Source organism: Oncorhynchus mykiss, chromosome 9 (assembly GCF_013265735.2).
Source record: "Oncorhynchus mykiss isolate Arlee chromosome 9, USDA_OmykA_1.1, whole genome shotgun sequence".
Lineage (NCBI taxonomy): Eukaryota > Metazoa > Chordata > Actinopteri > Salmoniformes > Salmonidae > Oncorhynchus > Oncorhynchus mykiss.
In genome coordinates, this window is record NC_048573.1 from 15,989,060 (window position 1) to 16,003,400 (window position 14,341).

Here is a 14,341-nt window from a genome sequence, read left to right on the forward strand (position 1 = left end):
TGACAAGAGCCTACCAGACGAGATAATTTCACTTCTATGCTCGCTTCGAGGCAAGCAACCCTAAGGCACGCATGAGAGCACGCAGCATCAGCTGTTCCGGACGACTGTGTGATCACGCTCTCTGTAGCGAACGTGAGTAAGACCTTTAAACAGGTCAACATACACAAGGCTGCAGGGCCAGACGGATTACCAGGACGTGTGCTCCGGGCATGTGCTGACCAACTGGCAGGTGTCTTCACTGACATTTTCAACATGTTCCTGATTGAGTCTGTAATACCAACATGCTTCAAGCAGACCACCATAGTCCCTGTGCCCAAGAACACAAAGGCAACCTGCCTAAATGACTACAGACCCGTAGCACTCACGTCCGTAACTATGAAGTGCTTTGAAAGGCTGGTAATGGCTCATATCAACACCATTATCCCAGAAACCCTAGACCCACTCCAATTTGCATACCGCCCAAACAGATCCACAGATGATGCAATCTCTATTGCACTCCACACTGCCCTTTCCCACATGGACAAAAGGAACACCTATGTGAGAATGCTGTTCATTGACTACAGCTCAGCGTTCAACACCATAGTACCCTCAAAGCTCATCACCAAGCTAAGTGTCCTGGGACTAAACACCTCCCTCTGCAACTGGATCCTGGACTTCCTGACAGGCCGCCCCTAGGTGGTGAGGGTAGGTAGCAACACATCTGCCACACTGATCCTCAACACTGGAGCTCCCCAGGGGTGCGTGCTCAGTCCCCTCCTGTACTCCCTGTTCACCCACGACTGCATGGCCAGGCACAACTCCAACACCATCATTAAGTTTGCTGACGACACAACAGTGGTAGGCCTGATACCGACAACGACGAGACAGCCTATAGGGAGGAGGTCAGAGACCTGGCCGGGTGGTGCCAGAATAACCACCTTTCCCTCAACGTAACCAAGACTCAGGAGATGATTGTGGACTACTGGAAAAGGAGGACCAAGCATGACCCCATACTCATTGATGGGGCTGTAGTGGAGCAGGTTGAGAGCTTCAAATTCCTTGGTGTCCACATCAACAACAAACTAGATTGGTCCAAACACACCAAGACAGTCTTGAAGAGGGCACGACAAAGCCTATTCCCCCTCAGGAAACTAAAAAGATTTGGCATGGGTCCTGAGATCCTCAAAAGGTTCTACATCTGCAACGAGAATCCTGACCGGTTGCATCACTGCCTGGTACAGTAATTGCTCGGCCTCCGACCGCAAGGCACTTCAGAGGGTAGAGCGTGCGGCCCAGTACATCACTGGGGCTAAGCTGCCTGCCATCCAGGACCTCTACACCAGGCGGTGTCAGAGGAAGGCCCTAAAAATTGTCAAAGACCCCAGCCACCCCAGTCATAGACTGTTCTCTCTATCGCATGGCAAGCGATACCAGAGTGCCAAGTCTAGGACAAAAAGGCCTCTCAACAGTTTGTACCCCCAAGCCATAAGACTACTGAACAGGTAACCAATGGTTTCCCGGACTATTTGCATTGTGTGCCCCCCCACCCCTCTTTTACGCTGCTGCTACTCTCTGTTTATCTTATATGCTTAGTCACTTTAACTATACATTCATGTACATACTACCTAAATTGGCCCGACCAACCAGTGCTCCCACACATTGGCTGACCGGGCTATCTGCATTGTGCCCACCACCCGCCAACCCCTCTTTTTACGCTTCTGCTACTCTCTGTTCATCATATATGCACAGTCCCTTTAACAATACCTATATGTACATACTACCTCAATAAGCCTGACTAACAGGTGTCTGTATATGGCCTTGCTACTCTTTTTTCAAATGTCTTTCTACTGTTGTTTTATTTCTTTACTTACCTACACACACACACACACCTTTTTTTTGGCACCATTGGTTAGAGCCTGTAAGTAAGCGTTTCACTGTAAGGTTTACACCTGTTGTATTCGGCGCACGCGACAAATAAACTTTGATTTGATGGTGACATCATCCAAAGATGTGTGTTTCAACATTTTTATGAAGACTTATATACATCCTCCTGTTCAGCGAGTCCCATAGATATGGATACTTTTGTCTGGTATAGAATTACGTAAACGACCAGATAGCCAGGTAGAGGATCTAGACTGTAGCATAACAGAGAGACGACAGAGCCTGGGAACCTGAGCTAACAGCCTCAATGTGGATTGTAAGATTCAAGACCCTTGAGATACGCTTAGAGAGAACACTTCCTAATATCATAGTGTCCAAGCAGGATTTATTAAGAACAGGACCTCAACTACTAATATGAGGCTCTAAAACTTCATGTGGTTAAACCGCTCAAATATGGTTCCTACCGCTGCGGTCTCCTTAGATTCTGAGAAGGCATTTGATAGGGTTCTTAAGAGAAAAGCCCACTCTCGCCTATGAAAATGTGCTTTTGGACGTGAATAGGGGTTCTTTATTCCAATCCTGAAGCAACAGTACTTATGAATGGAATTATGTCTCCTTTTTTAGTCTTTCTCTAGGCACAAGGCAGGGCTGCTCGCTTTCCCCTCGCCTAGTTGCCATAGTTTTAGAGCCTCTTGTGACAGTGATTAGAACAGTTCCAGAAATTAGGGTTGTCCATGGAGGAGAAAAAAATGATTTAATTGTATTGCATCATATTCTCGTTTGTCAGGCTACAAAATTAATTGGAATGAGTCAGAAGCAATGCCAAATGTTAATCTTGAACTGTAACCCCATTATTGGAAGGTATTCCTAATGTTTTGTACACTCTGTATGTAGTCCACTGTGTTAATCCTTGGATTCTTTGAACCCATAAAAGCAAAGCCAAGCATACTGAAAACGAGTATGTAACAAACATAACACATTTTTAATTTAAAGTAAAGTAATGTGAATAAATGAGATTAGAGCCGTATAAGTGATAGTAATGAGACATCACTACCATCATTTGATTTATTCTGTTTTGTTACAATATTCAACCAACATAACAAATTTATTGTAAACATATTTTAATGCTAAACCCAAATTGAAGATGTGATTCTTTTTTTTAGAAACCGAACTGACCTCAAAAAGCACTAATTGCTCAGCACTAACCATATAAATCTATATATTAAAATATACAGTGCATCAATATGATTGTGTTACAACAGTGTTCCCAAAACCTCTCCTTCAGTACCCCTAGCTAGTCCACACATTTGATGTATTCCAAAGCTAGCCAGCTGATTTAACTAATGAGGGGTTTGTTGATTAAAGGTAAGATGACATTTACGTCAGCTTTGCTTGGAATACATCAAATCAGTTGACTGGCTGGGGGTACTCCAGGGGAGGTTTGGAAAACGCTGTGGAACAGTATCCTAACACTAATCATCCCTTTCCCCAAGGCTCAGATCTCCTCCTGGCAGATGATCAGTTCTGATGATCTGATACGAGAGTTCCTCTTCTCTCTGTTCTGCTGGAGCCTCCTGAGCACAGGGGTGCTGCCACGCTCTCCTGCGCAGAGAAGGGCACCTTCTGCTGGGCCACCCGGCTGGGGACCTGAGGGGCACGACATATGGTACATTAAAAGTATGCTAAAATATTACTGTAGGTAAGTGAAAGATATCACTATGTGGGTTAATGATGTGTCCTCCTGGCCCCTCGTTTGTTATCTCTTTCAATCTTCCTCTTCTTGGAAGACCAGACCATCTTTCAATGTAATACCATCAATTTAGTCCAAGTGAGCAAAACAACCAGAGAGGACCCCTGCAAAACTTTGAAAAAGAAACTGACTGACTATTCCCTATTCCCCAATACAAAGGATGGAGATGCTGCACCTTGGATTTTGGTGGTGGGAGGGGCTGGGGAGGGGGTTGGGGAGGGTCCGGGGGTGTCCTGTCCATCCCCCATGGCCCGCCTCCTCCTCAGTAGCACCAGATGTAGCTCCGCCTCCCCTACGTTTCGGCTTATCCTCTTCCGTGACCCCGCCCTCCTGTGGCCTGGGCGTTTCATGGTGTCCTGGGATAGGATAGGTCAACCAATCAGGATAGGTGAGGAGGGTAAACCAATCATGTCAATGAAAATAATAGAAAGTACAGTAAACCAAGCAGGGTTTGACTTCTCAAAGCCTCCATAGTACAATATTAATCTCATCGACCTATAGACTCACTAGTAAAACAGAAAATGCGTCATTTTAGACATTTCGTATTGATCCCATCTTACCAGCATTCCTTTTAGATCCAGCACGGCTGACTTTCTCTTCTCACTCCTATGGTCCTGTGATTTGATAAATGAATACAGGATTAGCATTTTAATACTAAATAAATAATCTTTATAACACTATTATAATAGGAAAGGCATGAAAATTCTCACCCTCCAGGCACTGTCATCTTCTGATCCAGGCTGAGATAGGAGAGAAGCAGTCAGATGTTGGACCACTGTAATTGTCTCTAACAAGTAGATAGATAGCATTACTGACTGATTGATTAATCAATTGATACATGCACCAGCTCGCCTTACCTGTGGTCTCAGGGTGGGTCTCAGGACGATGCCTTTCTTTATCCTCTCCATCATCTCATCCACCGCTCGGGTCTTCATGTCCACAGAAGGATCTGGCTCTGGTGGAGAGAGGAGACAAGTGGACTAATTGAATCTGTTTAAGCTGGATTGTTGATTGAAGTGACACGGCAGCATTGGACATAAAGACCCATGTCTCGATTGGGATTCCCTGGATAAATAAAGGTTCAATAAATCAGTAAGTCATGTGTATTCATACCAAGGTAAGAACACTCACTATTCTTATCAGTGTTGTTGACGGACTCCTTCCTCTTGTTGCGCAGGATGACAAGTTGACTAGACCGGAAGAACAGGAAGTAGAACAGAAGGAGTTTTCACTAACATTTACCAAATGCTGCCTTACCTCTGGGTACCACCATCACTTTTATTTAACAAAGGTCAAAAAGCTCACATTTTCAATGTAAAGTTGGCAATAAGTTTAAATTGTTTGGAATAGGATACCTCTATCTCTAACTGCTAATATAGTGATTATGGATACCGTTACCTGCTAATATAGTGATTATGGATACCGTTACCTGCTAATATAGTGATTATGGATACCGCTACCTGCTAATATAGTGATTATGGATACCGCTACCTGCTAATATAGTGATTATGGATACCGCTACCTGCTAATATAGTGATTATGGATACCGCTACCTGCTAATATAGTGATTATGGATACCGCTACCTGCTAATATAGTGATTATGGATACCGCTACCTGCTAATATAGTGATTATGGATACCGCTACCTGCTAATAGTGATTATGTAGTCATGTATTTCTATTTGAAGAGAGAACAATATAGTATAGAACCTACTCAACAACAGTGCTGGAGGGAGTTGGGGGCAGGGGAGGGGGAGGAGGAGGGGGAGGAGGAGGGGGAGGAGGAGCAGTGGTTGAGTTGTCCTCCACTGGTTGGTCAGCTTTGGAAACCTGGTCTTTCAGCCTATCCTGGAGATGTTTCACTAAAAGGAAGACAAAGTACCACCAACCACAACAGTGTGTCATATTTTATTATTTTAAAAACAGCATTTGTTTGAAGAGTGAAAATGGGGCAAAGAAAAACAATGAAATAGTAATTGATTTATACTGATTTTACATCAGGGTACTATGATCACGTGTTATATAGACTTAAGATTTTAGCACAAAATATATATGTAAGGCTGAGTTTACACAGGCAGTCCAATTCTCTGAATTCCTCCACCAATTGGTCTTTTGACCAATCAGATCAGAATTGGGCTGTCTGTGTAAACGCAGCCATTTACTCACAGACGTGGTAGCTACCTTCTCCCTGTAGGTGGGCGGCAGTGATCTGCGCCTCCCTTAGATGGGTCTCCATGGTCCTCCTCTCCTTCTCACTGCTCTCCAGCTGGCCTCTGACAATCTGCAGCTCAGACAGAACACTGCTCTCCTCCAGAGCACACTGGGTCTGCTTCACCTGTGATCGTCATATACACAGATATGGATAGATATAGACAGGAGAGACATAATATACGCTCAAAATTAGACTATGCGTAGCCGTGGAGCAAACCAAGTGGGGTTAGCTGAGTGTACAAAACATTAAGAACACCTGCTCTTTCCATGACAAAGACTGACCAGGTGAAAGCTATGATCCCTTATTGATGTCACTTGTTAAATCCACGTCAATCAGGGGAGAAGACTGTTTAAAGGATTTTTAAGCCTTCAGACATGGATTGTGGATGTGGGCCATTCAGGTGGGCAAGACAAAAGATTGAAGTGCCTTTTGAATGGGGTATGGTAGTAGGTACGAGGCGCACCAGTTTGTATCAAGAACTGCAACACTGCTGGGTTTCTCACACTCAACAGTTTCCAGTGTGTATCAAGAATGGTCCACCACCCAAAGGACATCCACCCAACTTGACACAACCGTGGGAAGCATTAGAGTCAACATGGGCCAGCATCCCTATGAAATGCTTTTGATGACTTGTTGAGTCCATGCCCTGACGAATTGAGGCTGTTCTGAGGGCAAACTCAATGTAACTAAAAATTAGGAAGGTGTTCTTAATGTTTTATACCGTCGGTGTATATTCTCTCTACAAATATTTATTGAAAACATAAATACATTGGCATGATGAGCACTTGTCTCAAATACATTGTTACAGTTATTGGTTAGCTAGCTAGCGAATTCTAGTCATATTAGCATAGACGTGACAAAGTCCAAACAAAATTGTATCAATAACAAGATACAACGAGCTGAGACGATTCCCCACACGGCAGCTTCTTATCATTGTTGCTAACTATTTGACCGCCCAGAATCACAACACACTGACTTGTGCCCCATAGATGCGCACGCTCATTGTTTTCAGAACGTTGTCAACTAACCCGTCTATTAGGGAGCGACGACGATTCTCTTACTCACTCTCTCTCGCTCTGTTGCTCACAAACACACACCTCCCCCTCCCTACCTGGTTTCGGTAGTAGAGCTGTATGTCCTGTAAGGTACTGTTGATGTGGGCCACCTGTTCCAGAGCCTGTTGGAGCTGCATACTTGTCTCTGAACTCTGCTGCAGCACCATGCTCTGTCTCTGGGTTTGCTTCTGCTTCACCAACACCTGCCAGTCAGTCAATCAATCAATCCATAAATTAATAAATCAATCCATCGACCACTCAATCAATCAATAATATCAGAACATCATAATTAGAAGAGTAAAAGTAAATGGTTTTTCATACCCATGGTATACGGTCTGATATACCACCATTTTAGCCAATCAGTATTCAAGGCTCAAACCAACTGGTTTATAATTGATATTGTTATAGTAAGCTCCCCTTAAAAAAAGCTATTCATCCATTGGTGATAATGGAGCAAACCTATTTGATAACTTCAGTGACTATCGTAAATGCATTGAATGTGTGGAGGCTCATGCATGAGAATCTCTATAAACCTGTAATATATAGCTGGGAATGGTCACATATATCGTGAAACTAGCTTTAACAAAAGGGTCACAGTCAGGAAGAGAGTTTAGGAATTGAAAAGTCAGTGAGTCACTTTCACTTCTGGCTTCCATAAGTTCAAACACAGCGAGGGTGTAGTGAAAGCAGCCATCTGTGTGTTAGGCTACACATCATTACATTTGGTCCAAATTACCCTGGTGTAAGCACTCTAAAGTCCCCATAGCACATTTTCACACAGCTAGGGCATCAATTAGGAAACGCTAATGTTTGACAAGCCAAGGGCTGCTGGTGTCCACACAACACGTACACACACACACAGGACCAGCATCAAACAGAGGAGCCTTTGCAGAGCATTGAGTGTAAAGGAGTCTGAGTTGTGTGGTTGTGTCAGAACAGTAGGGGTCCTTTTCACAGGTAAGGACCCATGCGAGGCGTCCCATTATGTGCCCATCTGGTAAATAGCGAACAGTGCGCACAAAGGCGACAATTGACCGTATTCAATGTAAAGTGTCAAGCTAGAGACAGGGATGTGTTTAAAGCTATAGTCCTCATTCTCAAACTGCCGCCGTGATGGGTGCTAATTATGAAGCAGAGGGGGCTCTGAGAGGGGAGGCTACTTTTGTTGTCCTCTGAGACGCTAATTTTCTACCGCCACCTTTGTTACAACATGACCAGTTGGGAAAAAGGGAGCTGTGTTTGAGTGTGTGCATTTCTCCTTTACAAAGTGATCATCAGCAAGCCCATCCCTCCCTTCTCACACCTCTTTGTATTTCACTGCCCGATTTGTCCTCTTGGTATGAATGCAGAATGAATGGGGATCCCCTCTCTCCCCAACCCTCTCCTGTCCCACAATATGGCCCCTGTCTGAATGAGGAAGTGAAGAAGTACCACCTCCCCCTCCTGTCCATTACTCCTCCATTCACTAGAACTGCCCCAGGGCCCTGGTCGAAGCCACTGCTGCTCCTTGTCTCCTTGTGTTAAGACCTAGAGAGAGGGGTGAATACCCTTCCCTGCCACCTAGAAATTGTGTATTGTATTTATTAGGGGTCCCCATTAGCTGTTACCAAGGCAGCAGCTACTCTTCCTGGGGTCCAAACACATTAAGGCACCTACATTACACACACAAAATGTACAAAATGTAACATTATTACGCCACTACATATCTGCATACAATACAACATGTATTATACCATCATACAACAATATTACAATGTACCTGTGTGTAGAGTACGTGTGCGTCTCTTCACAGTCCGCGTTGTTCTTTAAGGTGTAGTTGTATCTGGGGTTTTTTTTCTCGATTTGACTGCTTGACCGAGTTACTTGATGTGGAAGAGTGTTCCATGTAGTCATGGCTCTATATAGTACTATGCGTCCCCTAGCCTGTGTTCTGGACTTGGGGACTGTGAAGAAGTCTTGTGGAGTATGAGCTGTGTGCTAGTTGTTTGGACAGACAGCTCAGTGCTTACAACTTGTCAATACCTCTCACAAAGACATGTCGTGACGCAGTCAAGCTCTCCTCTACTTTGAGCAGCACACACACTTTCAGAAACATAAACACACACATACTGTATGTACACACCTACGAACGCATGCACATGCACACAAACACACGCAGCGTTGCTTACCTGGTGGGCGAAGACTTCTGCGTGCTGTCTGAGGCCCTGCTCCAGCTCCAGTTTCTGACTGATCTCTGTGAACTCCTCTGTCACAAGCTGGGACACTATGGACATGCACACACACGTAAAACATTGAACAGGACTTTGGTATGAGGTGAATAGAGTGTATATCATGAGGAACACTGATGTGTCAGAGTGGGGTCTCGCCTCTCTTCATCTTATTCATGGTCTTGTTCTGTTTGGACAGTTTCTTCAGTATGGCCTCTCTCTCATCAATCTCTAGGGCCAGCTGAGTAGGACATGTAGAAGAGTAGGAGACCATAAATACTCATACGCAGTTCACACACGTCTAGAGTCTGTCCGTCAGTGCTAGATACCTGTTCTTTGAGCTGGTTCTGCTCTGCCCTCAGGGCCTCCACCTGCTCACACAGCCGCAGCTTCTCCCCCAGCAGCTGGTCCACCGAGGCCTGCAGTTCTGGCCAGGACAGGGGGGGGGGGGGGGGGGAATGGAACAAAAGGAGAGATGAAAGAGAGGGAAGGAGAGAGACAGGAAGATGAGCAGGTATCTTAACATTTTCCCGATCGGTCGAGTAAAAGTACAAAAACAATCCTCTCAAATCTCAATTCTATAACTTTTATCTGTCACTTATGTTCATAAAGGATACCGTATGAGTTCCGTGTGGTTATAGTGTAAGTCTCTATACCTCTTATCTGGGCCTGTCCTTGCAGCACAGCATCCTCCCCGCTGTCCCCATCAGGGTCGGGATCGACCCCAAGGTCAGCCTCCAGGTTTTCAGGAAGCTCTGGGATTAATGGCAGCAGAGCCTGGCTCCGCCTCTTCAGAACCTTGTTGTCTTTGGTCACCTGTGTGTTCAAGGAGAAGAGATCTGTTTAGAGCATTGTTTTAGTGTTCCACAGGGTATGCAGGCTTTTGTTCCAGCCCAATAATGACTCAACTAATCATTGAGTTCTTGATTAGGTGATGTGTTTGTTACTACTGGGCTGGCACAAAACCTACACACCCAACTGGAACACGGACTTGTCAAGTCAATGACGTCACCGAGACACTCAATGGAGTTGAACTACAGTACCCATAAAGCACCCCACCTTGACAGCCAGGGCCTCTGCACTCTCCCTGCAGGAGCGTTCAATCTGGAACTGCATCTCCAGAACTTCCATCTCCTTCAACAGCTGAGAGGACACTGAGGAAAGATGACATAGAGGGAAGAGAAAGACGGGGAAAGAGAAATAGATAGTGGGGTGAGACAGAGAATATCTACACACTAACCCATAATGACGAAGCAAAAACAGGTTTAGACATTCTTGCAAATGTATAAAAAAAACTGAAATGTCACATTTACATAAGTATTCAGACCCTTTACTCAGTACTGTGTTGAAGCACCTTTGGCAGCGATTACAGCCTCGATTCTTCTTGGGTATGACACTACATGTTTGGTACACCTGTATGTGGGGAGTTTCTCCCATTCTTCTCTGCAGACCCTGTCAAGCTCTGTCAGGTTGTATGGGGAGTGTCACTGCACAGCTATTTTCAGGTCTCTCCAGAGATGTTCGATCGGGTTCAAGTAGGGGCGCTGGCTGGGCCACTCAAGGACATTCAGAGACTTGTCCCGAAGCCACTCTCGCGTTGTCTTGGTTGTGTGCTTAGGGTTGTTGTCCTGCTGGAAGGGGAACCTTCAACCCAGTCTGAGTTCCTGAGCGCTCTAGAGCAGGTGTTCATCAAGGATTTCTTTGTACTTTGCTCCATTCATCTTTCCCTCGATCCTGACTAGCATGTTGCTGCCACCACGATACATCACCGTAGGGATGGTGGCAGGTTTCCTACAGACGTGACGCTTGGCATTCAGGCCAAATAGTTTAATCTTGTTTTCATCAGACCAGAGAATCTGGTTTCTCATGGTCTGAGAGTGCTTTAGGTGCCTTTTGGCAAACTCCAAGCGGGCTGTCGTGTGGCTTCCGTCTGGCCACTCTACCATAAAGGCCTGATTGGTGGAGTGCTGCAGAGATGGTATTCTTTCTGGAAGGTTGTCCCATCTCCACAGAGGAACTCTGGAGCTCTGACCATTGGGATCTTGGTCACCTCCCTGACCAAGGCCCTTTCCCCCCTGTTTGCTCAGTTTAGCCAGGCAGTCAGCTCTAGGAAGAGTCTTAGTGGTTCTAAACTTCTTCCACTTAAGAATGATGTAGGCCACTGTGCTTGGGGACCTTCAATGTTGCAGACAGTTTTTCGTACACTTCCCCAGATTTGTGCCTCGACACAATACTGTCTCAGACCTCTACAGACAATTCTTCGACCTCATGGCTTGGTTTTTGCTCTGACATGCACTGTCAACTGTGGGAACTTATATAGACAGGTGTGTGCTCTTCCAATTATTGTCCAATCAATTGAATTTACCACAGGTGGACTCCAATCAAGTTGTAGAAACATCGCAAGCATGATCAATGGAACCAGATGCAATTGAGCTAAATTTCGAGTCTCATAGCAAAGGGCCTGAATACTTATGTAAAAAAAAAAAAATCTGTTTTTAATTTCTAATACATTTGCTAAAATTCCTAATAATCTGTTTTTGCTTTGTCGTTACGGGTTATTGTGTGTAGATTGATGAAGAAAAATATTTTTTTTTCTCCCCAATTTCATGGTATCCAATTAGTTACTATCTTGTCTCATCGCTACAACTGCCGTAGCGGGCTCGGGAGAGACGAAGGTCGAAAGCCATGCGTCCCTCGAAGCACAACCCAACCAAGCCGCACTGCTTCTTAGCACAGCGCGCATCCAACCCAGAAGCCAGCCACACATATGTGTCAGAGGAAACACCGTGCACCTGGCGACCTGGTTAGCGTGCACTGCGCCCAGCCCACCACAGGAGTCGCTAGTGCGCGATGAGACGAGGATATCCCTACCGGCCAAACACTCCCTAACCCGGACGACGCAAGGCCAATTGTGCGTCGCCCCATGGACCTCCCAGTCACGGCCGGCTGCGACAGAGCCTGGACGCGAACTCAGAGTCTCTGGTGGCACAGACCACCCGGGAGGTCCGAAAAACATTAATTTGATCAATTTTAGAATAAGGCTGTAGCGTAACAAAATGTGGAAAAATGAAAGGGTCTGAATACTTTCTGCATACACTATAAGGATATTGATTGGTGCAGCTCACCTTCCTCCATCTCAGATAGCTTCTGATTGGCTTCATCCCTCTGCTTCTCCAGAATCTCACACTACAGGACAGACCAAACAAATATACACATATACACACAGACTAGTCTCTGACATACTCTCTCATCATCTGTTTAGGCTACCGGTATATAAGAACTAAATATACAAGTCTTAAGCTATGTCCATGGATTTAACATGGGCCGATTTGTCTCTATCCAACAGAGAAACCATAGAGTCTCCCAGATGTTACTAAATATACCTGAATGTCTCCTTCATCTTCAGAGGAGCAACTGCTTTCTCCACCAGAGGCTGTGGAAATATAACAAAATACTTTCATTTATCAAAATGTACAGTTATTGCAACTTATGGCTCTTCTTCCCGATATTAATCACAAATAAGTGGTTAATAAATGAGGAAGAAAGACATTAATGCAGCGTTCACGTCATGTCGGAAACTCAGGACCTCTGAGTTAAAATGAACATAAATGATTTGCATAGAGCTTCCTATTGGTTGATTCTGATACTTGCCAAGTGGGAAACTCTGGTATTATCTTTCTACAATGAGTAAGCAAGTCAAACATTTCAGAGTTTCCGACATGACGTGAACACGGTAACAAATCCTAACGAGTCAGGTTTTCCTAATCCTATAGAGCCCCACAGTGGAGGTGTCATAATACCCATAAAACCTAGCGGTCAAACAGGGAAATGGTTACACTTATTTTTCCACGATTCATTTTAGAAACACTTAAAATAAGGGCTGTGTTTTATGTAGGCTTACCCTGACGTGACATTTTGATAACCATGTAAATCTCTCTCAGACAACGTGACTTTTATCAAAATATTCAGCTCTATTTACTCTCAGATTCTGAAATGCTAATTAGCATCAAAGTAGACATCATGCAAGACTACAAATCCCTGCAAGCTCCTGCACATAATCTCCAGCTGACACCTTTGCTAACTGTTTTTGTGTCAAGTAAAAACTTGCACAAGACAGTTCTTTGAATTGTCATTTTTTAAAGAAATGTTGCAAATGTATTAATGAATACATTAAGCTAATATTAGGTACTTAATCCAGATATTATTACATTTTCCTCGATTTGGCAGTCTCGTCCAGATCATCATTGCATTTGTAGATCTTTATGTTATCCATATTAATATATTGATTACAGTCACCTTATCCTAGAGAGATTTACATGGTTATGAAAATGTCACACCAAGTTACAGCCCTTATTTTAAGTGTTTCTAAAAATCCCCTATGGGAAAAATGAATGGTGGAAAAATGATTGGGACCATTTTTCTGTTTGTCCACTAGGTTTTATGGGTAGTATTACTCATACTGTGGTAATCTATAAGTGATCCTAAAAGAGGAAGATATTCTGAGGTGAGAATACAGGAAGTGATTCGGAAAGTCTCACTTTCAATATGGATCTGAGCCGTGCCATTCCCTCAACTACACAGAATTATGAACACGGGTTTGATTATTTACATTCTCTACTCAAAGCTTTATGGAGGGATGTGGAAAATAAATAAGGTACAAGTCACGTCCAATGTTTCATATCATAGTAAATCATTTCACAATTGAGGGATGTTGTAGCATTTTTTTGCAGAGAGACAGGTATGGTTATTTCAACGTGATCAGAACCTAATTGAAATGACCAGAATCAAAACGATTCATTCAGTATGCCCTCTCTCTCATCTATCTCTAGGGCCAGCTGAGTGGGACATGAAGAAGAGTAGGAGACCATAAACACTCAAACTCAGTATACACATACAGACACATATGCACACACACACACACACACACAGTAAAAATGCATACAGTTGAAGTCGGAAGTTTATATACACCTTAGCCAAATACATTTAAACACAATTCCTGACATTTAATCCTAGGAAAAATGCCCTGTCTTAAGTCAGTTATGATCACCACTTTATTTTAAGAATATGAATTGTCAGAATAATAGTAGAGAGAATGATATATTTTGCTTTTATTTCTTTCATCACATTCCCAGTGGGTCAGAAGTTGACATACACTCAATTAGTATTTGGTAGGATTGCCTTTAAATTGTTTAACTTGGGTCAAACGTTTCAGGTAGCCTTCCACAGGCTTCCCACAATAAGTTGGGTGAATTCTGGCC

At 44.0% G+C, this 14,341-nt stretch overlaps 1 protein-coding gene across 6 annotated transcripts in view; it reads right to left on the reverse strand.

Moving 5' to 3' along the window:
• Positions 1 to 2,881: 2,881 nt before the first annotated feature.
• LOC110531610 (shootin-1) overlaps positions 2,882 to 14,341 on the reverse strand; it is a 37,958-nt gene continuing 26,498 nt past the window's right edge. For 5 of the 6 annotated variants that reach the window (XM_036987432.1, XM_036987436.1, XM_036987435.1 and 2 more), the window contains 16 exons: positions 12,467 to 12,516; positions 12,209 to 12,269; positions 10,143 to 10,237; positions 9,740 to 9,899; positions 9,413 to 9,510; positions 9,243 to 9,324; positions 9,045 to 9,139; positions 6,933 to 7,079; positions 5,776 to 5,944; positions 5,324 to 5,471; positions 4,742 to 4,800; positions 4,468 to 4,565; positions 4,321 to 4,350; positions 4,171 to 4,224; positions 3,786 to 3,966; positions 2,882 to 3,507 (listed from right to left, as the gene is read on the reverse strand). In XM_036987432.1, the coding sequence (XP_036843327.1) occupies positions 3,356 to 3,507; positions 3,786 to 3,966; positions 4,171 to 4,224; positions 4,321 to 4,350; positions 4,468 to 4,565; positions 4,742 to 4,800; positions 5,324 to 5,471; positions 5,776 to 5,944; positions 6,933 to 7,079; positions 9,045 to 9,139; positions 9,243 to 9,324; positions 9,413 to 9,510; positions 9,740 to 9,899; positions 10,143 to 10,237; positions 12,209 to 12,269; positions 12,467 to 12,516 (1,679 nt within the window). In that variant the 3' untranslated portion in view covers positions 2,882 to 3,355. The remainder of the gene's footprint in view (positions 3,508 to 3,785; positions 3,967 to 4,170; positions 4,225 to 4,320; positions 4,351 to 4,467; positions 4,566 to 4,741; positions 4,801 to 5,323; positions 5,472 to 5,775; positions 5,945 to 6,932; positions 7,080 to 9,044; positions 9,140 to 9,242; positions 9,325 to 9,412; positions 9,511 to 9,739; positions 9,900 to 10,142; positions 10,238 to 12,208; positions 12,270 to 12,466; positions 12,517 to 14,341) is intronic. The other variant, XM_036987434.1, reaches the window with a different exon arrangement.